The 26,789-nt window shown below is 43.4% G+C and overlaps 1 protein-coding gene across 9 annotated transcripts in view; it reads right to left on the reverse strand.

The window, feature by feature from the left end:
- Positions 1-26,789, reverse strand: part of MTMR1 (myotubularin related protein 1) — a 32,106-nt gene that overhangs the window by 891 nt on the left and 4,426 nt on the right. For 3 of the 9 annotated variants that reach the window (XM_087972211.1, XM_087972213.1, XM_087972214.1), the window contains exons 3-14: positions 20,726-20,801; positions 18,939-19,033; positions 17,910-18,017; positions 17,348-17,446; positions 16,510-16,593; positions 15,970-16,119; positions 13,839-14,027; positions 12,881-13,066; positions 11,234-11,440; positions 10,761-10,853; positions 9,501-9,614; positions 6,184-6,360 (exon numbers count right to left, since the gene is read on the reverse strand). In XM_087972211.1, coding sequence (XP_087828337.1) covers positions 6,184-6,360; positions 9,501-9,614; positions 10,761-10,853; positions 11,234-11,440; positions 12,881-13,066; positions 13,839-14,027; positions 15,970-16,119; positions 16,510-16,593; positions 17,348-17,446; positions 17,910-18,017; positions 18,939-19,033; positions 20,726-20,801 — 1,578 coding nt within the window. Of the gene's footprint in view, positions 1-6,183; positions 6,361-9,500; positions 9,615-10,760; positions 10,854-11,233; positions 11,441-12,880; positions 13,067-13,838; positions 14,028-15,969; positions 16,120-16,509; positions 16,594-17,347; positions 17,447-17,909; positions 18,018-18,938; positions 19,034-20,725; positions 20,802-22,667; positions 22,719-26,137; positions 26,162-26,789 lie in introns of all 9 variants that reach the window. The other 6 variants (XM_087972210.1, XM_087972216.1, XM_087972209.1 and 3 more) reach the window with 4 other exon arrangements.

The raw sequence follows: 26,789 nt of genomic DNA on the forward strand, positions 1-26,789 counted from the left end.
TATCCTAAGCTGCATTAACAGAGGGATACAATCAAGATCAGGGGAGGTACTAATCCCACTCTATAAAGCCTTAGTAAGGCCACACCTAGAGTACTGCAACCAGTTTTGGTCACCACACTATAAAAAAGATGTTGAGACTCTAGAAAAAGTGCAGAGAAGAGCAACCAGGATGATGAGGGGACTGGAGGCTCAAACATATGATGAATGAATTGCCATGCCCACCAAGCCACACCCCCATCTATTCTCTGCCTCCCATTGAGTCCCAGCTGATTGGCTGGGTTTTCTTTGGTTGCCCTGCACAGGAGAACGGAGCTGGAAAGCAGGTTAGTGAGGTAGGGAGGGAATGGGGATTTTGCAGTATCCTTCCTGTGCCACACCCACAGAACTGGTAGTAAAAAATTTTTGAATCCCACCACTGGATGATCTGTAATGGAAGCACAGGCGATTAAAAAAATAAAATAAAGCAGGCAACAAACGAAGATAACGAAGAGGTGAGATGCAGACCTACATTGACGGAATTGGAAACTCCAACCGAGAAATGTAGCAAGCCAAAGAATGGATGGGGATTTTAATTTTTTTTATTTTTTAAAAATTAATCTTTCCACACTGGCCCGAAGGTCGAAGAGAGCGAATCTGTGGGCTTCTCGATGCCTGCAGTCACCCAAGTCCAGGCATTGCAAAGCTGGCTGGGGTAATTCTGGGAACTGAAGTCCACCTATCTTAAAGCCACCAAGGTTGAGAATCGCTGTTTTGAAGCGTTAGGAGAAACAAAGGAGTCTCTTTGCTGGTTTGGAAAAGGGGGAAATAAAAGAAATCGCAGGGGAGGAAGGGACGGAGGGTTAACCTCCCCAGCTGCAAAGGTAGAAATTACCTTGCAGGAGGCTTGAGGGATGACTGATTCAAGGTGACCAAGAGGTTTGGCCTTTCCGGGATGAATAAGCCCTTCCCACCTGCTGCGTGGAGGTGTGGCGGGCAATTGTGGAGTTGTACACTCAAGATCTCTGAAGGGCACCTGATGGCAGTTATCTTGAAGGAGGAGATCTTTCACGGAAGTTTGAACACGGAGAGACAGCTGTTCGCTTTCTGGGTCATAATTTTGCTACTGCAAATGCATGCATGTGTTGGAAAGGCAAGGTGTGTGTGTGTGTGTGTGTGTGTGTGTGTAGTTGTTGCCATTGATGAGACAGTGGGCTGAGCAGCTGCATTCACACACTACGTCTAATCCAGTGGCTGAATTTGCCTGTTTTTTCTGGGATTGTACAATACGCTGCAGCATCAATTAATTGAAGGAGTGAGGTTGGTGAAACACACCAGGTCACACACAAGCACACATGGAAACACACGCAAGGCCGAGCTTAAAAGCCACTCCAATTTAGCCGGTGGTGGAAATGCTGCTGCTGCTAGGAATCAGCCTGGGTTAGATAGGTAGGGATACAATTTGCAAATTAAAACAGAGAGAGAAAGGGAGGGAGAGGGAGAGAAAGACAGACAGACAGACAGGCACACACACACACACACAGAAACAGAGAGAGAGAGAGAGAGAGAGAAACAGAGAGAGAGGGAGGGAGAAAGACAGAGAGACACACACAGAGAGTGAAAGAGAGAGAGGGAGAGAGAGACACAGAGAGAGAAAAAAACAGAGACAGAGAGACACAGAGAGACAAAGAAACAGACAGAGAGAAACAGAGAGAGACAGAGAAAGAAACAGAGAGAGAGAGAGAGCCAGAGAGAGAGAGAAAGGATTGGTTCTGAATTGAGCTGGTAAGCCGCAGCGGATTTCATTTCGGGATTTATTAGGTGCTTAATTAAGAAGGCTTGCTATTACTCCCCCAGCACAGCTAATTATAAGAACCTAACCTGTAGATCACAAATAGGCGGGTTGCATGGCAGCCCAATGGGCAGGAAGGAACATCATGCGCGGAGTCTATGTTTTGCTAACGCAGCAACGAATGCAAGCCTCCAACTGCCACCATTTACATGAGGATTTTTCTCTTTCTCTCCCTCCCTCCCTCTCCGTACATCTGGGGTGGGGTGAGGGGGGGAAAGAGATGGCCTCTCTCCCCCCCCCTCCTCCAGCATTGTGTGGTACAACATTCACACACCCACAAGGAGAAGGCCGTATAACCACCACGCACTTCAGGCATGGCTTGTTCCAAACTGCACGGAACCAAAGTCTTGCAGAGCCTCCTTTGCCAGCTTCAAGGACACCCATTTGATGGGAAATTGTTCTGCAGCGAATGTGTGTGTCTTGCTTTGGGAGGGCCTTAAATCTTCTTTTTTTCTTTTTTGTCCCCCCCCTCCCTCCCTTCCTCCGAAAGCATCTGTCGAACGAAATGACTATTTTAACCCTGCTGCTTGATTCTGCAAGACGATCCCACCCACATCGCGGCTGCTAGAATAATGCGCTGGAATGGTGTGAGAATGGGGGAGAACGGAGCACCCAACAGTCAACCCATTCTCCCCCAGGCGGGAAGACAATGGGTGTTTTTGGCCTTCTTTGGGGTGGGGTGGGGTGTTGACTGTGATTATTCCCCTCTTTGGCCTAAGCGTTGGGAAGCACGCAGGGCTCTCTCCCTGCCATGGGATGGGACCAAATATCAATGCACTTATAGACCATCCATGGTGAGAGGGACCTACAGTATATCTATAATGGACAGGAAATCCATTATGAACTAAAAGTGCACTGCTGTAATGGAGTAACAGCACACTCTACGATGTTTTAGTCTTATTTGGACAAAACAGACTGCCTGCAGCTGTTTTAATTCACGGATGAACCAAGAGGGGAACTTGAGGAGAAGGGATGGCAGAATGTGGGGTGGGGTCAAGAGAGGAATCGGCCTAGAATCGCTACCTCGTCACAAACAGACCAAGTCCAACCCCTCTTGAATGCCAGCGAGCCTGATTTAGCACCAAAACAGTGCTAACCCTCACTGCCAAGTTGAGTAGATTCCTGTGCAAAGGCACAAGCCATAATAAATCAGTTTAATTGGAAATTCACACACGGTCTTGGTTTCTCAATCTGGCAGGATCTTTAGCCATCCCAGATAACCTAATGCATGTTTTCTCTCAAGTTAATCTTCAAGGGGAGCTTATTCCCAAGGAAGCTGATAGAGGAGTAGAAAGTCAACATCCTCAAACCAGTTTCTGGTTTCAGAAGGTCATTTCAGCAAGGAATGGCTTCCGGGATTTTGGAAATCCAACACTGAATTATGGGAAATTAAACCTCCTTTCAGCGGGATGCGTGTCAATTTGACGGTTCTTTGGGGTCTTCCCTGGTCCCTGAACTTGGTTGTTTTCTTGCAGACATTTCATGACCCAACTAGGTAGCATCATCAGTGCTGGAAGGGAGCGGAGTCTGCTCTTGGGTTGTTCTTCAAAATTATACATGCCCTTTTCATGCAGCTGGTTCCCACAAGGGAATGTTCAGATGCGCTACCGCACTTCACCCATCCACAACAGCCCTCCAAGGCACTGCCAATCTTGTGCGATGCCTGGGCAGCTGGGTTGGTGTGTGGGCCCCGTTTCCACGTGGACTTCCAGAAAACATCTCAGTTTTAAGCAAAGTGGTCAATTTTGACTACCTCACTTGAAGAAAAGAACTTAAGTCCCTTTTGTTTCCACATGGAAACCGCTTCTGAACTTCATGCTTGATGTGAAAAAGAACAAAACTTTGGTTTTGGGTCTTACAGATTAAATGAATAGATTTTGATAGTAATGACTGGTTCATACTGTTATGGGTAAAACAAAAAGTTGTGATTTGTTGTTCATGCCTTATTCTTCTGTAACAGAGAGTCGGAAGTCAGTGCTTCCTTTTCTTTTTCTTTCCCTATCCTTCCTCACTTTTCTTTCCCCTTTTTCCTTCCCCATCACTGTCCTCTTATTTGCTTTTGTATTTTATATTTTATAATACCTTATAACTTAATAACCAGAACAACTAGACACAAGGAGTTTCCCCCCGAATGCCATCACTCTGCTAAACAACTAATTCCCTCAACACTGTCCAACTATTTACTATTTGCATTACTATTAACCTTCTCATCACTCCTTGTCACCCATCTCCTCCCAGTTATGACTATATGACTGTAACTTTGTTGCTGGTATCCTTACGATTTATATGGACTGTTTCCCAGTATGATTTGACTGCTTATTGTACCCTATGACTATTATGATTAAGTGTTGTACCTTATGATTCTTGACTCTTGACAGATGTATCTTTTCTTTTATGCAAACTGAGAGCATTTGCACCAAAGACAAATTCCTTGTGTGTCCAATCACTCTTGGCCAATAAAAGAATTCTATTCTATTCTATTCTATTCTATTCTATTCTATTCTATTCTATTCTATTCTATTCTATTCTATTCTATTATGAGAGCATTTGCACCAAGACAAATTCCTTGTGTGTCCAATCACGCTTGGCCAATAAAGATTATTCTATTCTATTCTATTCTATTCTATTCTATTCTATTCTATTCTAAATACTATTCTGTTCTGTTCTGTTCTGTTCTGTTCTGTTCTATTCTAATTCTATTCTATAAAAAAGATACCGATCAAAGAAGCATCTTCTCAGTTTAACCTCAAAGTCTTCAAGGAGAAAACTGACACGGAGCCTCATTTCCTATGACGAATGTTTGAAAATATGGGACACCCCCAGGTGCAAACACCTCAGATCTATTTGTGGCAAGATCTCCTTCCTTCCTGGTTTGCTTTGGAAGGAATCAGCAGATCACCTCAACTTGGTTGGCCAAGGCTCCATCTGAGATCTATCCATGTTTATTTCGGGAACGATCACAGATGGCTTTAATATCTGCATGAATAATTGATTATGAAATGTGGACTACAGTATGTATTTATACTTCAGCAGCAAGCTTTTATATCTAAGGGGTGGAAGCTTAGAACAATTTGCTGATTTATCTATTGTTACTTAAAATGTAAAACTACATTGATGTTTGGTTCTTCCCTACCAAAAGCTTTTTCCACACAAGGCTGCGTTCCCAGCCATCTCAATAAAACATTTCCTTCAAAACATGCAAAAAGAGGGCTGTGAAAATATTCAGACCCCTCACATCCTGGACACAAACTGTTTCAACTCCTACCCTCAAAACTACAGAGCACTGCACACACAACTAGACACAAGGACAGTTTCCCCCCCGAAAGCCATCACTATGCTAAACAAATAATCCCCTCAACACTGTCAAACTATTTACAAAGTCTGCATTACTATTACTATTAATCTTCTTGTCACTCGTCACCCATCTCCTCCCACTTATGACTGCATGACTAACTTTGTTGCTTGTATCCTTAGTTTATACTGTTTCCTAGTATGATTTGATTGCTTATTGTACCCTATGACTATTATTAAGTGTCGTACCTGATGATTCTCGACTCTTGATGAATGTTTCTTTTCTTTTATGCACACTGAGAACATTTGCATTAAGCCAAATTCCTTGTGTGTCCAATCACACTTGGCCAATAAAGAATTCTCTTCTCTTCTAATTTCTATTCTGTTCTATTCTCTATCCTGTTCCATCCCATCCCATCCCATTCTGTTTAGATTCTATTCCTATATTCTTCTATTCTATTCTATTGTACCCTATGACTATAATTGTTGTACCTGATGATTCTTGACTCTTGACGAATGTATCTTTTCTTTTATGTATACTGAGACCATTTGCACCAAGACAAATTCCTTGTGTGTCCAATCACACTTGGCCAATAAAGAATTCTATCTTCCCAAATTGTGGTTTCTTCAAAATGATCTGTAGCTGGGGCCCGATACGTTGCTTTTTTTTGCTTTGGCCAAAATTCCAATATTCATTAGCTGACAGTCGGCTTATAAGTCGTTTTAGGAAGATATTGAAGAGTACGGGGCCCAAGACGGAACCTTGTGGCCCCCCACTGCTTACTTCCCTCCATTTTAAGAATGTGCAGTGGATCCTAACTTTTAACTAAGAGTTGTGACTTCGATCTGCACTTTTTAGTAACTGCATCACAGTGATTATGTCCTGAGCTGCTGCCGGGATGAAAGGGAGAGAAAGAAAGTCCAGCAGATCTAATCTCCTGTTAGTCACCCCTTGGATTATTTGTATGATTGTAGTCAAAGCTCTTAAGATTCCTACTTCAGGAGCAGACGCTTCTGTCGTTTGCTTTTTGCAATTTGCAAAACAAGTTGCAGGCAGACCTTACCTGGGGCCTCATTCGGGGGTTCCAACGTACGTAGTAGTTGACCCACAATTCCAAATGATTTAAACTGGCTACTGGATAGAGAACGTGGTTCTTGTAGTTGACGTAGAAAGGGTTACTGAATTCTTCCGCCTGGCTATTGATGTAGGACCAGAGAGAGACAGTTTTGGTGTTTATCTCCTGAGGAAAACAAACAAAAGTTATGAAAAGGGTATACTAAAAGAAAAACGATGCTGCATTATCGCTCAGATGGGTTTGGTGAGCTGCCTTCTCCTGGAAGGGGAGCAAGCACCAGACAGGTTGTCAGGTCTAAGCCCCAAAACACCGTAAAACAATCCAGCTGAAGTTTAGTTCATTATTTGCAAATACTTTATACAGACAGAATCTGTTCTGGTTCGCTGGCAGCAGGTGTGGATGGCTCAGATTTCAGAGAGCGAGGACTGAGATGAGGGGGGCTGTGTGTGATGCAGGGATGGGGCCAGGACTATCAGGGAGTGGAATGCTGCCTTCGGAGATTGGGGAGGCTGGCAGCAGTGAGGAAGAGGCCCCCGAGGAGCCTGTGCCCAGTGCGTGTGCACGCAGGATTGCTCGTAGGAAAGAGCAGCTGCAGCAGCATGGGCGACTGAGGAGTAAGACTGCAAGGTAATGGCCCCTCCCTTAAGAGATAAAAGCCAGTTGAGAAACCGGAGTTCTTTGCAAGAAGCAAAGAAGTTTTTGCACTCAAGCCTTGTGGACGTTCGGACTATCTTGGCTTGTGTTTGGAGACTCTTTGTGTTTGAAATATTTCTTAGTCACTTTATCTAGTGTTCTTGGCAGCCTTGCCCAACCTTGGCAAAGCTCGTTCTTATCAGAGACAATGAGTTTGAAACAGCCTTTTAACCGGGAAGGAACAGAATTTGTAAAGAATCATTAAAAGGTTTTGCTGTTACCTGTGTTTTTTGTTTGTTTCCTTGAAACAAGGTTTGGGTCAGAACAGAATCTTGCCAGACTAAACCTATACTCTTTAACAGAAATACCCTGAGAGATTCTAGGGAGTGGCTGTCCTAAATCTAACTTTCCTAAATCTCCCCTGATTTCCTCTTCCCACGATCCAGCTTGTAGGAGAACAGACAGAGGGCAGAGTTAAGTGCGTCATTAGTTCAGAATCCTGGTGTTGCCACAAGGAACTCAAGTGCAGCGTCACCTTCCTCTTGAATTCTGTCGGCCTGTATCCAGAGCCAATTTACTACTGATAATTAATTGGCCAGATTCTTATGTACAGGTAGTCCTTGACTTACAAACATTTATTTAGTGACTGTTCAAAGTTACAACGGCATTGAAAATGGGGATTTATGACCATTTCTCACACATATGACCGTTGCAGCATCCCCAGGGCCACGGGATTTAAAATGCTTGGCAACTAGCATGTGTTTATGACCGCTGCAGTGTCCCGGGGTCATGTAATGCCTTTTGGTGACAAGCGAAGTCAATGGGGAAGCCGGATTCACTTAACAACCGTGTTACTAACTGAACAACTGCCATGATTTGCTTAACAACTGTGGCCAGAAAGCATGTAAAATGGGGCAAAACTCACGTCACAATTGTCTCGCTTGGCCATAGAAATTTCGGGCTCAGTTCTGGTCTTAAGTTAAGGACGGACCGCATAGAACAGTGATGGCAAACCTTTTTGTTGTGGTATGTCAAAAGCGCATGAGTGCGCTGGCGTCCACAATGCAATGCGGGCCCCCCTGCACATGCGTGCGCAACACACCCGCCCCCTTACCTGCACACCCGTTTGAGGCTCGAGGAAATACCAGAACTGCCCGTTATCAGCCTCTGGAGCTCAGGGGATGCCATTTTCACCCTCCTGGAGGCTTGAGGGAAGCCGTGGGAGCCTTGGGAGGCCGAAAAACGGGCCCGTTTTGGCACTTCTGGTATTTCCGGAAGGGCCGTTTTTCGGCCTCCCTCAAACCTCCAGGAGGGCGAAAACTGCCTCAAATGGGCCGAAAATCAGCTGGGAGGAATGTGCATGCGCAGTGCAGGTAAGTTTGGCTGGGGCTCGCGTGCCCGTAAAAATGGCTGTGTGCCACCTGTGCCACAGGTTCCCCATCACGGGCATATTCTCAGCCATTATTGGCAGTTCTGAGGCCAGTACAAAACGGGCCAGGGTTATTTTAGAATACTGAGCCATTTTTTTTTTAAACGTTTATCGGGCAATTAATGGATTGATTAAAATTTAGGCGTGTGTGGGTAACGAGCTGGGTAGCCACGATGCCCTTGTCACAGTGAACGGTGCCTGTTTTGAGGACAGGGAAATAAAGATAAACCCTGAAACAATGAAATTGTCTGAATGTCAGCGAATTCTAGAGCATAGAATCAATGAAGTGGTACTGTAGGGGGGAAAAAACAACAAAACAAAACAGGTGTAATCCTTAAACCTACCAAAATATGGTGCGTTGTAATTAAATGGCTACGTTTAACAGGGTCATTAAAATTCAAAGTCGAGTCCAGTCTTCCCTTATACAGCCATTATTAAATCAAGGTTTCAGATTTGGAATCCGTTATTGGATTTCTCTCGCAATTCTCTATTCCTCCGGTGCTATAAAGCATCTTATTTCCACTACAGTCATCTCTTAAATGGCATTTTCTTTTTCTTTTTTTCCTTCCTTCCTTCTTCCCTCTCCCCTCCACCCTGAAAGAGGGAGCTGCATTATTAGATGATCCATTCATGAGAGGCTGATAGGCAGGCAAGTAAGGATCTGTAATGCAATTTGGCTGCGTTCCTTCGAATACGAAAGCAGTTGGAAAGGACACCACCTCTTCTCAAAAAAGTGAGAGAAATCCTACCTAGCTGGAGCTTTTGGATGGCTTGGAAGTCAATGGGGACTCAGAATGCAGAGGTAGCCCTCTATTTCTACCTGGTTTTGCAATTTCTAGTCCTGAAAATTGAGGATTTACTAGACCCAAAATGTAGATATCTAACCCACCGGGGAGGAAGATCAAACTCCAAACACTTCAGTGTCACATTATGCCCTTAAGCTGGTCGTTTCAGCTAGAAATGTTAATTCTTCTTAAAGGCAGAAATGGTGTTCACATCAAAGACTTTGTGGAGTTTGGTGCTGTGACAGACGAATATTTAAATCTTTTCATGCTGTACATGAAGAATGTTCATGTCTGGCCACTTGAAGGCCTGTGGACTTCAACTCCCAGAATTCTGGGAGCTGAAGTCCACAGGCCTTCAAGTGGCCAAGCTTAGATATTCCTGCTCTACGGGAAAAATGACCCCTGAATATCTTTCTCGCCGTTTTATCCAATCATCATGTTGCACATGGACTATTTACCTCTTTTACTCGCTGATGGTCCGAGTTGTACAAAAAGGTGCCAAACAGACAGCTGTACAGGTGATCCAAAATGTTGATCAAAAACAACTCGTTGAATTCGAAGGCGGCTGGGAACTAAAATGGAAACACACTTAGTAAAAGGCAATCCACTTCTCATTGAAGCAAAGAGATTTTTCGTGGACTTAAAAACACGCCGGGGGGGAAGGTGTGTTACAACATGCTCAACTGGGCTAGCTGGTTCAGGTAACAGTAACAAGAGTTGGAAGGGACCTTGGAGATCATCTAGGGCAACCCCCTGCTCACACAGGAGACCTATTCTATTTCTGTCCAGTCTCTTTTTAAAAGCCTCCAGGGATGGAAGCTTTCATTCCCAATGATGTGGGAAGGGATGCACAGTGGTGGAGCTGCCAGATCCCAGCTCTTGCAGATGTCTAGGTTGGCCAATTCATCTAAGCAAGATATGAAGGTCTATTTATGATATTTCAAAAGACAAGAATTCAAATGCTTGCTGCTTTGTGTAAATGCTTGGCCTAAATATTCCTGGAAAGGGTTTTTTTAATTGCTCGTGTGAGCTCATCCTAAGCAAGAGAAGACAACGAAATCACTCTAGATTTTTCTGCTTGAAAAACAGTTTAACTCAAACCTTTTCAAGGTTGGCTTCCAAGAGTCTTTCTGAACATAAATATGTGAAACTAGCTTGATACCCATGCTTCACTACGAAACTATGTGGTCGGGCTCAGTTTTTGGGGAAGAAAATAAGGGGGGAAAATTCTGCCTCTGCCTACCAACATCCATTGGTATTCATCTGGCTAGCATCCTGTCAGTGTGTGAGAGCGTTGAGGGCTGTTTGGAAACTGAAAAGAGTATTTGCTGTGTGAGCAAGAACGAGACAGCAAGAAGCCTGGGCATGGCTTAGTTCAACTGTTCTGTACTAAAGCTGCTTGGTGCTGTGAAACTGAAACACCTCTCCTCTTCTTGTGTTTTGCATTTGGAAGAGATTTCTTTTCAGGTGGGGAGGAGGAGTAGAACTCCTTAGCATCAGAATGTGTTAATAATAATAATATAGGAAATACTAATGCTCTGATGGTCATTTTGAAAAACCCTTTCTTAATGAGCCCCTAGAAGCCATGAGGAACATATGTGCCAAATTTAAAGTTTGTAGGCTTTACGGTTCCGGAGATTTTATGATGATGCATGAGTGGTATATTTCACGCATATATGTGTAAAATAAATAAATGAGTCGATATGTTAAGTTCTCACCTGCTTTGTCATTTGCCAGACACAATCTATGAACTGTAGGAAGACAGGGGATCGATCAGCATCTGCGTGATCATCGTCTCCATGTCCGACTCGCTGTAGGGGAGGGAAACAAAAATAAAAAGGAACTTAGGAAGCTGGGGAATTCTGGGAGTTGAAGTCCACCCATCTGAATGCTGCCAAAACAATATGTTAAGTTGCTGTCATGTAGGAACCTAGCCTGCAAACGATGGACGCAGCCAACCTTCATGGGGGTAGAACAGGGGTGGGCAATTCAGAGAAGTTTTGGGAGTGTGGCTTGAGGCTCAGGATTTAATTGGAGTAACTGCCGGAATCCTGACAGTTGGCTTCATGCAGATCATGCCGGCATGTCGCTCCTAATAAATCTTCTGAAGTTTTTTGAAGCTTGGATTGAGGCTTTTGATTTAATTAGGGTGATCGCCGGAATCCTGGCATCCATCTTGCGCGATACTCACCATGGCAAAGCGATGGCCGAAACTCATCCATTCCTTCTCCAAGAGGACCTCGAAGCCTTTGATGGTCCGGTAGTAGCTGTCCAGCATGAGCATCGCCAAGGAAGTCAACTGAGTGGTACGGTCCCAACCGTCGCTGCAATGTACGACCACCGAGGTTTTTCCCGATTCAATTTTGTCAGCAATTCTCACAGCTCCAGACAGAAGCATCTTTTAGACAAAAAACAAGAAGAGGAAGAAATAGTTAAAAGGGCCAATGATGGCTTGAGCAATTAATATAGGGTCATAGTATAGAACTAGATGATTGTGAAAAATTATAGACCAAAAACTACAAGTTAACATTGTCAACAGCTCATAAAGAGAACCAGTATAAAACGTTCTATCGATGGCATTTAGCGCCAGTGAGATTGGCAAAAATGTACCCAAATAGGAAATCAGAGTGCTGGAATTCAAGCAGAAAGATGGAACGTTCTTTCATATGTGGTGGCAATGCCCCAAAGCCAGGAAATATTGGGCGAAGGTACAAAGATGGCTACAGGAGATAACAGAACATTGAATAAATGTTGAGACTCTAGAAGGAGTACAGAGAAGAGCAACCAGGATGATTAGGATACTGGAGACTAAAACATATGAAGAACAATTACAGGAACTGGGCCTGGCTAGTCTAGTAAAGAGAAGGACCAGGGGAGACATGATAGCAGTCTTCCAATATTTGAGGGGCTGCCACAGAGAGGAGGAAGGGGTCAAGCTATTTTCAAACGAAGGCCAGGCAAGGAATAATGGATGGAAACTGATCAAGGAGAGATTCAACCTGGAAATAAGGAGAAACTTTCTGACAGTGACAGCCATCAACCCATAGAACAGAAGCTGCCTTCAGAAGTTGTGGGAGCTTCATCCCTGGAGGCTTTCAAGAAGAGATTGAGCTCCCATCTGTCAGAAATGGTGTAGGGTCTCCTACTTGGGCGGGGGGGTTGGACTAGATGACCTACAAGGTCCCTTCCAACTCTGATTATCTGTTAACTAAAAGGCAAGGAGGAATCAGAATGCTATGCAGTATGGGATAAATGGGATAAGTGGATAGAACATAGGAGTAAGGATTAATGTACAGAAATAAATGTAAGTATATGTAATATCTATGACACAATACCGTTAACAATGTAAATAGAGATGTGTAATTTGGAAAGAAAGAAAAGAGAAGAAGAAAAATCCAAGTTGAGATAGATAAAGTAACAGAGTTGGAAAGGGACCTTGGAGGTCTTCAACCCCCTGCTTAGGCAGGAAACTCTACACCACTTCAGACAAATGATTGTCTAATCCACAGACAGACTCTCCTCCCTTGAAAACCCACTGCCTTAGTTCAAACAAGGAAACTTTGGGGTGGCTTCGCATGACAGGTAGTCCTTCAGCTAGGGCAGGAGTCTCCAACCTTGGGGACGTTTAAGACTTGTGGACTTACAACTCCCAGAATTCCCCAGTCAGAATGGCTGCATGGTGAGTTCTGGGAGTTGGAAGTCCGCAGATATGAAAAGTGGCCAAGGTGGGGATCCCTCTGCTCTAAAATAACTACTTCGATATGAAACCTTTCCCGGTGGGAGAGAGAAGGCAGCCTAAAGAGAAGCATGATATAAGCACAATATGATCCCACGTTACCCGTATGTACTCCAGCCAGTGCGTACTCTCCACGTTGGACAGCCACCGGGACTCATCGATGGTGGGGTACACGATTTCTTTCAGTTTACGCAGCGATTCCCTCATCACGTGTATATTCGGGATTTCCAGAAAGATCAATTCCATGTTGGGATAGCCACTTTCACTTTCGTACCCACCGCCTTTGGCCTGAAATTACAATGGGTTTCCATCACCCCTACGCATTGTGTGGGGAAGCGGTTTGGTCTATTGGTTCAGGCACCAGGCTAGAAACCGGGAGGCGGTGAATTCTAGTCCTGCCTTGGGCATGAAAGCCGGCTGGGTGACTGTGGGCCAACCACTAGGAGACCTGGGAGTTCTAGTCCCACTTTAGGCATAAAGTCTGGCTGAGTGACTACAGGCCAATCACCAGGAGACTGGGAGTTGTAGTCCTGCCTTAGGCATGAAATCTGGCTGGGCAACTGAGGAGCCAATCACCAAGAGACTGGGAGTTCTAGATCCACCTTAGGCATGAAATCTGGCTGGGTGACTATGGGCCAATCACCAGGAGACTGGGAGTTCTAGTCCTGTCTTAGGCATGAAAACCAGCTGGGTAACTTTGGCCCAATCACCAGGAGATGATGAGTTCTAGTCCCACTTTTTGCATGAAAGTGGAGCTAGGTGACTTAAGCCAGTGCGCTCTCTCTCTCTTTCAATATTTGTCTGTCTGTCTGTCTCTACCTCCCTCCCTCCCTCTTTCTGTCCAACCCACCTCACAAGGTTGTTGATGTGGGGCAAACAGGAGGAGGAAGGAGTGTTACATTGACTGCCTCGAGTTATTTATAAAAACAATAAAGGTGGGATAAAAATAATAATGAACCCTTGACAAGTTGACATTTCAACTGAAACCAAATCGCCTTTTTGGGGGCTTTGCCGAAGCCCCTTTAATCCTCCCTCTCCTCCTCCTGTGTGTCTCTCCTACCCTGTTGGTGTCGGCAACGCTTATTTGCCTCGCATCGAAGATGAAAAGCTTGTGAGACTGAGCGTTGGCGTCCATGATGGTCTGTAGGAACTTCTCGTCCTCTTTGCACTGTTTGTCGTTTGGCCCGATGAGAGGCTGGCCGCATCGAGTGAGGGTGGCCTGGCTCTCGGGGTGAATCCAGGATAACACCTAGGTTAAGAGAGGGGGGGAGGGTGGGGGGGAAGAGGAGAGAAAGAAACTAACTTACAAATAAAGCCCTTGCTGAAATTCACCACGTTAAATGGGATGCATAAAGAAGATGCAATTAACCAATGGGAAGCAATCAGATACAGCACAAAATAGCAAGAACAGAATGAAAGAGTTGGAAGGGACCTTGAGGGTCTTCTAGTCCAACCCTCTGCTTAGGCAGGAAACCCTACACCACTTCAGACAAATGGCTGTCCAATCTCTTCTTGAAAACTTCCAGGGTTGGAGCATTCACAACTTCTGGAGGCCAGGAGTTCCACTGGTTAATTCTTCTAACTGTCAGGAAATTCCTCCTTAGTTCTAGGTTGCTTCTCTCCTTGATTAGTTTCCCTTCATTGCTTCTTGTCCTGCCCTCAGGTGCTTTGGGGAATAGCTTGACTCCCTCTTCTTTGGGACAGCCCCTGAGATATTGGAAGACTCTGCTATCATGTCCTTCATTTCATTAAAGTAGACATACCCAATTTCCGCAACCATTCTTTGTGTGTTTTAGCCTCCAGTCCCTAATAATCTTTCTTGCTCCTCTCTGCCCTCTTTCTAGACTTTCAACATCTTTTCTCTATTGGGGTGACCAAAACTGGATGCAGTATTCCAAGAATAACAACAAAACCCCGACAGACAACTATTTTTATACAACTCTGCCCACTTAAAGCATCTGGAACACCTATTACATCTGCTCCTATTCTTTCACTGAGCTACTTGAATTTTAGTACTTGAGCCTGAAGATCCTTGTATTGTCAGCTATCAGACTAATTTTATCGACACAGCACAGGTTATCAATAGAATAGAATAGAATAGAATAGAATGAAATAGGAATAGAATAGAATAGAATAGAGAAGGAAGAAAGGAAGGAAGGAAGGAAGGAAGGAAGGAAGGAAGGAAGGAAGGAAGGAAGGAAGGAAGGAAGGAAGGAAGGAAGGAAGGAAGGAAGGAAGGGGAATAGAATAGAATAGAGAAGGAAGGAAGGAAGGAAGGGGAATAGAATAGAATAGAATAGAATAGAATTCTTCATTGGACATAAGTGTGATTGGACACACAAGGAATTTGTTTTGGTCCATATGGTCTCAAGATACATATGTCAAGAATCATAGGTAGTAGTCATAGTATACTATAAATCATACTAGGAAACATATAAAACATATAAATCATACTAGGACACATAATAATAAGCTAGGGCCTATCAAATCATACCAGTAAACAGTCAATAAAAGAATAATAATAAAAATTGTAAGGATACAAGCAACAATGTTACATTCATACAGCCATAAGTGGGAAGAGATGGAGCTGTGGTGGTGCAGTGTTTAGAATGCAGTATTGCAGGCTAATTCTGCCCACTGTCAGGAGTTCGATCCCTGACCGGCTCAAGGTTGACTCAGCCTTCCATCCTTCCGAGGTTGGTACCATAAAATGAGGACCCAGATTGTTGGGGGCAAGAGGCTGACTCTGTAAACTGCTTAGAGAGGGCTGTAAAGCACTGTGAAGCGGTATATAAGTCTAAGTGCTATTGCTGTTGCAGGCTAACTCTGCCCTCTGCCAGGAGTTCGATCCTGACCAGCTCAAAGTTGACTCAGTCTTCCGTCCTTCTGAAGTTGGTAAAATGAGGACCCAGATTATTGGGGGCAATAGGTTGATTCTGTAAACCGCATAGTGAGGGCTATAAAGTATTGCGAAGCGGTATGTAAGTCTGCTAAGTGCTATTCTTCCTCCATTTTTAAAACTCAGCACATCCTCTTTCAATCCAGCTTTCCTTAATATAGATTCAGCCTATATCCTCGAGGAATGGTCTGGTTTATAATTTAAGCATTCATGAAAACACGTCAGTTTATGGTATGAGGGTGTGAAGAAGTTTGACATCAACACTTCCATTTTTAATCTCCATCTTACTTACTGGAACTCTGCCTTTCGCTCTAAAAGCAGCCACCCGGGAGAGATCTTCATCTTTGACGCTGGTTGGCACAACAAGAACGGCAGGATATGTGTCACAAAATTCATACATGCTGTTAATTTTGGATATTTTCCAGCTCTCGTTGGGTAAACCCTGGAAAAACAAAACATTTTTATATACATCAAACTTTGATAATGACAGACCAACTGCCAGAAGCAAATGTAATCTAATTGGGATAAATAGTTCGGTAGAGTGATATTTTTTCCCCTGGATTAAAATTACACAAATGCAATGTTTGGGAACACAGCAAGCAGGCAGCTTAAAGTTTAAAATTCCTGGTATGTATATTAAACAGGTAGACACCTGGTATTTTCCCTATTCTTCAGGTATCTTGTTAATGTGTTATATCCATTTAGCTCTACTGTATACTGTAAACAATCTTGAGTATCTTGGCAGAGAATTCGTATTCAAATATATACATTTTTTATGATTATTTTCCTATACACTGATGGTATACAAAACATGAAAATCAACCAGGCTTACCTGTCTTTTATACTCTGCCACCGGATCATAAACCTTCCAACCGTTAGTAGGAAATTTCTCTTTGTAAGTGAACGCAAAGAATGGCTGGATGAAATGAAAGCCAAGGTTAGTGTCACTGAACTTCGCTTCTTGATTTTCGTAGACAGATTTAATTCTGAGAAGCAAGAATGAACCTACGTGCCAGCAAACATAACCACCCAAACTCATTTTTAATATTACAGCAGTCCTCGACTTGCAACTTTTCATTTAGTGACCATGCGAAGTTATAATGGCGCTGAAAAAAGACCAGTTCAAGGTTGACTCAGCCTTCCATCCTTCCGAGGTGGGTAAAACAAGGAGCCAGATTATTGGGGAACAAGAGGCTGACTCTGTAAACCACTTAGAGAGGGCTGGAAAGCAGTATATAAATCTAGGTGCTATTACTCTTCCTTCCTTCCTGCCCTACTACTTACCTTTGGACAGTTGTAGCCAGGCCTTGCACACCCCGATGCCTGCCTGGCTGCAGCCAACAAGCCTGGCAAAGCTTTCCTGAAGGCCTCTGGACCTGATAACAAAGCTCTAGATCGATCCAAAGCTCTGTTATTGGCTGCAGAGGCCTTTAGGAAAGCCTTGCTGGCCACAGAAGAAGAAGTTCCTGTAGGCCTCTGACAGCGAAAAGGAAGTGAGGTTAGTCAGTGGTTGACATCCCCCCCCCCCCGAAAATAAGACTTGGTGCCTTTTTTGGTGGCAAAAAATATATATAAGACAGGGTCTTATTTTCGGGGAAACACGGTATTTACATTCTTTTATTCTTCCTTATGTGTTTTGCTAGGAGTAAGAATTTTTTGTTTAGGCTTACCAGCCCGTGAGAAAGAGGAAATGCTCGGGTAATCAGGTTCTGAAAAATCTCCAGTCTCTGTTCTTCCTGTTTATAAGCAAGCCGCAAGTTTCTCATATCCTGTCGAAAGATATCTTTAGGTCTGACTGGTTATATATATATATATATAAAAAAAAAAATTACAGCACTTTATAGAAATTTAAGTATTTTACATTGGCGATTCTCGCTGGAGAAGATCATGTTTAATTCGTGCTTCGGGCACAGTAAAATTCCATCCTACACTTTTTGATTTCTAGGACAGTATTTGTGAGCAGCTTGGGAAAGTTGCTCATCAATGGATCACCACAAACAAACATACAACACACACACACATATATATATATATATACATATATATATATATATATATATATATATATATATATATATATATATATATATATATATAAAAATATATAAATGCCACTCACGCATCGTCACATGCAAATGCCACTCACGCATCGTCACAAAATCTCCAGAACTGTAAAGCCTACAAACTTGAAATTTGGATGACAGAGAATCTCTACAGACATCCAATCTGTACCTTGCACACAATCTCTATGCCGCAAGAATTGTCTCCGTGGCTCTGCACGCCGATCTTTTCCACTCTACTTATTACTCCGAGGGGAACGTCAAGGACAAAATGTGGATCCTAAAATTTGAATGAAAAAAAAAAAAAGTGTTGTTTTTTTTTTCAAAAATACACCACGGGTAAATGTTTATCACCTGGAACAAGATAAAATAATTGTGATAGGATATGTTAGCACATTGTGGGTCTCTATGCTTAGTTTATGCTTAGTACATAAATTTCTGGTTGCAAAAAGGGTAAGAGGAAGAAGCCTCTAGAATGGTGTTTCTCAAACGTGGCAACTTAACGTGGCAGTTGACGTTTATGTGACATGAAATAGCCAAGTTTGAAACACATTGCTCTAGAAAAAAAGCCGACACAGTTCTAGGCTGCATAAACAGAGGGATAGAATCAAGATCATGTGGAGTGTTAACACCACTTTATAAGGCCTTGGTAAGGCCACACTTGGAATTCTGCATCCAGTTTTGGTCGCCACGATGTAAAAAAAAGATGTTGAGACTCTAGAAAGAGTGCAGAGAAGAGCAACAAAGAGGGTTAAGGGACTGGAGGCTAAAACATATGAAGAACGGTTGCTGGAACTGGACGTGGCTAATTTGATGAAAAGAAGGACTAGGGTGACATGATAGCAATGTCCCAATATCTCAGGGGCTGCCCCAAAGAAGAGGGAGTCAAGCTATTCTCCAAAGCTCCTGAAGGCAGGACAAGAAGCAACGGGTGGAAACTAATCAAGGAGAGAAGCAACTTAGAACTAAGGAGAAATTTCCTGACAGTGAGAACAATTAATCAGTGGAACAACTTGCCTCCAGAAGCTGTGAATGCTCCAACACTGAAAGTTTTTAAGAAGAGATTGGACTGAAGTGGTGTAGGGTTTCCTGCCTAGGTAGGGGGCTGGACTAGAAGACCTCCAAGGTCCCTTCCAATGCTGTTATTCTATTCTATCCTAGAAAGAAAATGCATGATGTGCAATACAGAATAAAGACTCACCCTCTCAACGTTCTTGAAATACATTTTGTAATCAGTCACTGTCAACGTGCCACTGATGGCTCCGATGAATGGGCAGATATAGACCACGTCTTTAGCTGAGGGAAAAGGTGATATTTTATTAGTGCTTACATCCCTTCAGTGAAAACTCTTTCGTGCAAGATATGATCTCTGCTTTCAAATCCCAATTTGAATGCGGCATGACGGGTGGAATAAAGTCCTTTTGCATAGCAAGGCCCCTTCGTTTTGTAGTTTCATATTTTTTACAATAGAAGAGTCAAATAAAGATCAAGCTATGTCAATTTTGGGAAATGCTAAAGGCACAAGGATTATCATTTCAAAAAAAAAATGTTTAAGCACAGATGAGGTCTTAAATTTTAGGTTTATACAATATATATATATGCTGAAACGTTGCTACAACTTTAAAAGCACCACTACTATGACGTGGGAAAATACCCGAACAAAGCTGAAGGCCATACATATAAGAAAGTGCCTGCTCCAATCCTTAAATAATTTTTGTTTAATTTTCTCCCACATAAGTTGCTTAGATTACAGTAGCTAAACATCTAATAGCTTTATCACCTCAAATTCTCAGAAAAAAAGACTATTGTATCAATTGAAAAGTTTTCCTGATATTACCACAGAGCAAGTACGGCATTATAGCAAGTATTGTGCTGTTCTACTGGCGTTATTGAGCAAGTAATCTCCAGGGAAGGACAACTTTAATACCTGTGGACTTCAGCCAGCCAGAAATAGCAAATGCATTACAACCAGCTCACCTTTATCCCAAAGGTGTTTTTCCAAAAGGCAACTGGACATTCTTAGGTTTTTCTTTCGAAAACGCATCGCTTCGAATAGAATAGAATAACAGAGTTGGAAGGGACCTTGGAGGTCTTCTAGTCCAACCCCCTGCTTAGGCAGGAAACTCTATACCACTTCAGACAAACGGTTGTCCAATCTCTTCTTAAAAACTTCCAGTGTTGGAGCATTTACTACTTCTGGAGGCAAGGAGTTCCACTGGTTAATTCTTCTCCCTGTCAGGAAATTCCTCCTTAGTTCTAGGTTGCTTTTCTCCTTGATTAGTTTCCATCCATTGCTTCTTGTCCTGGCCTCATGTGCTTTGGAGAAGAGCTTGATTCCCTCTTCTTTGGGGCAGCCCCTGACTTCAGCTTCTTAAGTGAGAAGCAAAATGTTTTCAAAGGAAAAGAAAAAAAACAACAAGAAATTCCAGTTGCCTTTTGGAAAAGCCCCTCTGGGACAGCCATGACCTGGGCAATTGAGAATCCCCACAGCCTTCTCTTTAATTTTTCAGTGGAGTTTCAGAGAAGAAAAAAGACGCAGTTTAGAGCGCCAACATTTCATTTCCAAGTATTGAAACATGATCGCAATATATATATATGTATGTATGTGTGTGTGTGTGTATAAAATTATATTTATATATGTATGTGTGTGTGTGTGTGTGTGTGTGTGTGTATATCCCCCCTACAACAAAGCATCAGGATGAAAACTGCTGAGCAGTTAAGTAATCTGCGGGATTATACGCAGAGACAGCCATCTCGTGGCTTGCTTAGTTCTATGTTAATTCGCAATTAAAATTCTTTTCAGGCGGAGTCGCCTTTTTGTGCTCAGCGAGCCCCGCTTTGGGGTTCAAGGGATTAAGGATGCAAAAGATGAAAATCTTGTGTTCCCACGTAATGGAAGGTATAGAACGGCGAGGGAGATGGCTCGCCGGTGACATTTTAGCCAAGGAGAAACGCCTTCCTTTTAAAGGGGGGGTGCGTCTCACTTACCGATCGCTTTGATGGACTCTCCGGGAAAGAGAGGGGCTTCTTCCATCTGCGCCAGCTTGTTGCCATCCCTCAGGGCCTGGCAGGGATCCAAAAGGTGGAAAATTAAATTTCGGGTATTATTTGCAGGGCGGGGGGGGGGAAACCACTGCAAGTTGCTTTGGCTAGAAAGTTACACAAGCCGCACAAATTACAGGTTTTTTTTCTTTCTTTCCCGTCAAAACTGGGACAGGTTGGGGGGGGCAGACACTTGTTTGCAGACAAAGAGCCAGGAGATCACAGGATCCCGCCACTTGGATTCCAGTTCATCCCCTACTCCTCAGGTTCTGCGATGCGGGGGTTTCCGTTGCGGACCTTTTGACGAAGCTCAGGAGTTATACGGAAGTTACAAATGGGGTTCGCCCCACTGCCAAAGGAAGGGCTCCTGGATGGATTCCCAAGCAGGCGGGGTAGTAGGGGAGGAGTTGGGGACCCCGGTGGCGGATCTGGGATCTCTCCAGCTTGATCAAGGCAAGAGTCAATCTGTCCAGGTCCTAGGGAGCATCTGTGAACCTGGACGGCTTTGCTCTTGACGACACGCTGACAAAGCGGACAAGGGTTAAGTGGCAAAAACACTGAAGGCAAAAGTCAGGCTGATTATTCCAGAAGCGTGTACTAAGGTGGTTAAGGTCCTATTGGATCTAAAAAGGCTTCAGCGAGGCTCAGGGAAACGGAGGCGGGGTTGTAAGCCAAGCTTCGTAAGCCTCCTCACCTGCTGGAAGTCTTAAGAGATCACAACTGTACAGGAAGGCAGCCCGGCTTGCGTTCATGGTGGCTCCGTTACCGGCATTGTGTGGCATTGATAACGGAGGAAAGGACGTTTCCGTGGCCCCAGGGGCAAAATTCAAGGCCCCGTGGCTCTGTCTTCTCTACCTCATGGCTACGGGTAGCCCTCGACTTACGACTGTCATAGAGAATTGAACTTTCCGCTGCTAAGCGAGGCCGTCATTAAGCGCCTTTTAACACCTTCCCCGTCACAGTTTGTTAAGCGGCTCGTCGCAGTTCTTAAGTTAGTCACGCAGGGGTTAAGTGAACCTGGCTCCTTCATTGATTTTTGCTCACCAGGAGGAGGAGAAAGGGGATCAGACGACCTCTGTCGTAAATACGAGTCGGTTGTTGAGTGTCTGAGTTTTGATTGGGAGGCTGCAACGGCCGTTACGTGTGAAAAATGTAGGATGTAATTTTAGTATCGGTTGGCTGTCAGGACTCCAGCAAATCCACCCCCGTTCAAATCGAAAGTCTCTAGCTGCATCTCTCAGAGAAAAGTAAATTGATTTATTAGGAGTGGCCATCTTGGCGTAAGCTGGATGCAGCCGATACTAAATTACATTATACATTTTCCCCCTTGACCCTGGTCTTCCCCCCACCCCGGATGTGACTTCTCCAATGGGACACATCCATCTCCAAGCGTCATCCGTCATGCTCTCCGATAACCTTCTTACGCTCTGACAACTTTGGGCTACTGAGGTGATTATCTAGGCATTTAAGGAATGCCTTGTTTTCCCCCACTCCCTTTTTTTCTGGCAGCTAAAAAGACCAAAGGAGTATCTTTTTAGCCCCCAGGGCCACCGTAACTTCGGCACGCTACAATTGTAAGTCGAGGATTACCCTTGCTCGAAAGTTCAAAGTCCCTGGGGAAATAAGGCTAACCTTTGGGGCGTTTTAAGAAGAACCTCCCCCAGTTCAGCAAAATTCTATCCTTGGCGGGAATAGATTCGCTAGGTTCTTCCAAACATATACCCCTGTTCGGGTCTCCATGTTTCACGTCCTCCATTCAGTTGCCAAGCTGTGGAGGAACAGGTTAACCAAAAAAAAAACCACAAAACCCCCGCAGAGTTTCCAATGCCCCATGGAAAAACACGAGCTGTTTAAGTTAGGGGAACGAAATAGGAGTATAAATGTCAACCTGATCGAATTCTGCGCCAGAAGGATACCCATTGCGTCCATCCTGAATCTCCTGAATTGCAGCGAGTGGCAAGCGGAAGTAAGAGAGGGGCGGGAGGAGGAAAAACATGCACAGAACAAGGTGAAAGGACAGAATTAATTTTTTTTGCAAAAAAAAGAGAGAGAGAGAGAGAGAGAGACAGTGGATACTTTTAACATAGACCTTCCCCAATCGAATGCATTAACGTCTACAGGGTTGGCGCCTACAAAACTGGCTATTTGGGGAGTTAAAAACAAAAGGAAAAACAAAACTAAAGGAACGAACAGAAATGCATGCATTTCTATCCTTCTAAGAGGAGAGCCTTCATCTCACAGAACACAAAGTACGCCCTGTCCTTTCGACACGAGAAATCTTTTAACCTCTCAAACAGAAAAAGGCGAAATGCAAAGGATAAACGTAGCCCAGCATGCTTAAAAAACAAAAACAAAACGACAGAAGGAAACTGATGGACAGCACATCTTGGTAGCAGTTACAGAAACCATGCAACAATTTGAAGATTGGACAACGGCGTTTCCCCTTCCCTCGCTGGTTCCATTAAGAGAACTTTTTTTTTTTTTGCTAAGAATGCAGTGAAACTGTCTGGAATCTGCTCATTAATGCAAAGGGAGGTTTGGGGAGAGAATCAGGAAAACGTGCTGTCCCAGGGTTCTGATCGTCCGATTAAAATGTCAGGTTGAAATGGTACTGCATGTCATAGGTTCCCCTCCCAGAGCCGGGTCGATCCATGAATGATGCTCTATTGCTGTTTGTTTATTTATTGAAATTTGTCAAACAAAAATGAGAACCAGAATAAGAGAATAAAGATAAAATGACAGGGATAATAGGCACGTTAGTGCGCTTATGCATGCCCCTCTAATGACCACTTAAGGATGAGGTAAGGTCCATGGAAGTCAATTTGTGCCTGAAACTGTGAAAATTTGTAGCGGAGACAACGGGCAGGGCATGTTCCTCAACACTTTTGAGAACTTTCCAGGTCAACTGATATCTCCAATCTTGGCAACTTTTTAAGACTTGTGGATTTCAACTCCCAGAATTCCCCAACCACCATGGGAATTCTAGGAATTGAAGTCCATGAGCCTTCAACTTGCTAAGGTTGAAACACCTCTTATCTCAAAGTCAATATGGTGCAGAAAGCTTTGAAAGGAATTCCTCTAGAGCAGGAACTCTAGACATGGCTGGCTGAAGAATTCTGGGAGTTGAAATCCACAGGACCCAAAGTCACCAAATTTGGAGACGCCTGCTCTAGAGTTGCAGACAGGGCCGTCTTTTTGACCACGGAGCCCTCTCTTTCCCTGGCTCTGAATTCTGTCCAATGGCTTTGACTGCCCACCTAAATCTCCATGCTCCCTTATGGAGCTAAAGCACTGGATAAATTCCGTAGCTCTTCTCACGGAGGTCCCTTTCATTCGGACAGCAGAGTTCAATTGGCCTTCAAAACATCAGCAGCCAACCTTCAGAAGATTAAGGTAGATTGCGCTTTAGAATATTATTTAAAAGAGCAGAACTGAGCTGTTGTGTGTTAAATCTCGTCTGTCCTAGATGAAGGGTGGTAGAATATAGCAGACGATTCTGGCATAAAAAAAAAGAAGAAGCTAGAAAAGATTTGGCTGAACGCTGAGCAATCCAGATAAGGGAGAAAAGGAAAAGAAATTGCTAACACTGTGCGATATGTAACTGAAAATAAAATCCTTGCCTTTCACAAATAAAAAAAAACTTAAAAGCAAATGTGTTTATGGCAGTGATTTTTCATCGTGATATTTCATTTTAAGGTTCGCTATAGGCATCATGCAGTACTCATTATATGGTTAGAAGTCTCCGTATAAAGTAGGGAAGCAGATAGTAAGTAGTCCAAGTTGGTTTTATTTTTTTCTTTTTTAAAAAATATATTTCTTGCTTTGTCTATTTGATCATTTGAAAGAGGAGCACTTTCTGGGAAAGGAGGGCAAAGCAAAAAGAAAAGGGGAAAAAAAAATCACCACCGAATGAATCTCTATGGAGATTCTCAATCATCCAGGCCACGGCTGTCCCCAAGGTGCTTTGCAAAAAAAGGCAACTGGACTTTCTTTGTTTTGCCTTGAAAACATTTTGCTTCTCATCCAAGAAGGTTCTTTAGAGCCAAAGAAAGTTGCTTGGATAAGAAGCAAAACGTTTTCAAGGAAAAACAAAGAAAACCCAGTTGCCTTTTTTTTTTTTTTTGCAAAGCAACCTGGGGATACAGAAGGAATCTGTTTTTAAAAATTTGGGGAGCCACGCTACTGGCTACTGTAGTGATAAACCCCGTCAGACCCGAATTAGACTCCCTCTCCAAAGAGTTTGACAATCAAGCTTGTGTAAACGGAGGCATGAATTGGCCTCTTGTTGGCACCCAGACTATATTAAGGCTTTCCTTAGACTTTTCTTTCCAACCACTTGAGCATACCATCTGCGTCCCGACTGCTAATATTGTCCTCTGCCATCTGCACCATGCAAGAGGACCCATTTTGTCAGCATTAATAGGATGAAACCTAGTGTCCTGCCCCTGTCGGAGTCTTAATCCAAGGAGGAAGATGAACAGCCGACAGGGAGCGGGAGTGTGGCTCCGTTGGCTGTGGAGGAAACTGGGGAAGGGCCAAATCCAACTGGGCAGAGCAGGAGAGAAGTAGAACAAGGACGAAGGAGTTCAGAGGAAGACCCAGGCCCACCCCCTCTTCATCCTAGGCCCCGCAGGGAGGAATGGAGAAGGGAGCAACGTGGGTTGTGTGCTTACGGGGGAGGAAAGGGCCCTGATTCCCTTCATTAGCCACACCTGGGAAGAGAGTTTAAAAAAGATGCATGCTGAGTGCCGCGTCTTCTGGGAACAAACATGAGTTTATCTTGTGTTGACTTTGGTTATCTGTGTTCCTGTCATCCTCCCAACCATGTTGAGTTATTGCCATGCCTTCATGCCTGGAATTCCTTCTCTTGCCCTGCCGGACTAATTATCTTATCTTGCCTTGATTGGACTTATAGTTACAGGTTTTTGTTGACCACGTTTTGGACTCTGCAGCCAAAGGCTGTTCCTGGGAGTGTTTTTCTCCAGCCAGAAGGTAACCAGGACACGGGGGGCAAAGTTGGAGCTAATAAAGGGACTCCTGATTATCTGGTTGTTTTGCCTTTGTGCCATGCCCCTTTGGGTCATCACACCTAAGTTGTTTCCCTGCCTTCCCAATGAAAGTTAAAATACTCCTAATCTGGTTTTTATTGTTCACAAAAGCACTGGAATGTACACACAGTGGTTCTATGGCAAATGAGCTGTTATGCTGCATAGTGAGATGGCCCAGCAGCTTGAAAACAACCATTAATGAAGTCAAGAAGAACAAACACCAAAGGCACATCAAATTCTGAACACAACAGGAAAAAAAAACATAAAATAGGTAAGAGTCTAACTTGCTGATAGCCACATATATTCTTACCCTTATGGTGGGCTTCCTGTATACCTGTTAGTTAAAATACAGATATTATCCAACAAGTTATAAACTGAAATCCTGATTTCAGGCAAAGCCACTTCTGTGAGGAAGTTCTCAAAAGCCCAATCAGGACCATATATCTATATATCTATCATTACAAGATTGAATATGAATGCATCAAAGGACCTTCAAATAACCAAGGGACTTCCCTCCCTCCCGCTCAAAAAATGTGGAATCTCTTCCATTAATTTCTTGAAGGTGTTGACCAAAAAATATCATGAAGACCAGAAGCTTAAAAAAGACCAAATAATTAAATCTCTGATCAGCAGAATTGGGATAATAGTATCAAAATATTACTTCACTGATTTTTTTTTAAAAAGAAAGAAAATACTGTCATTAAAACAAAAACAAAGGTGAGGTTTGAATTTTAACATAGATGCATAAATAATTTAATTTCTTCCACACCTGGTATTCTCAGGAAACTAGTACCACTAAAATATTCAGATTTATTCTGCACAGTTAAATAATAATCCACCACTACAGGGTAGCCAATAATTCACTACTACTGGGTAGTCTCCTGAATAAATTTAGGCAACTGTTTAAGCCTTGTTTCAGCCAGGTTCAATTAATTAATTGAACAAGACACACCCAAAGTTAG

Source organism: Notechis scutatus, chromosome 10 (assembly GCF_049901735.1).
Source record: "Notechis scutatus isolate UNSWTSFEM ecotype Mainland chromosome 10, rNotScu1.2, whole genome shotgun sequence".
Lineage (NCBI taxonomy): Eukaryota > Metazoa > Chordata > Lepidosauria > Squamata > Elapidae > Notechis > Notechis scutatus.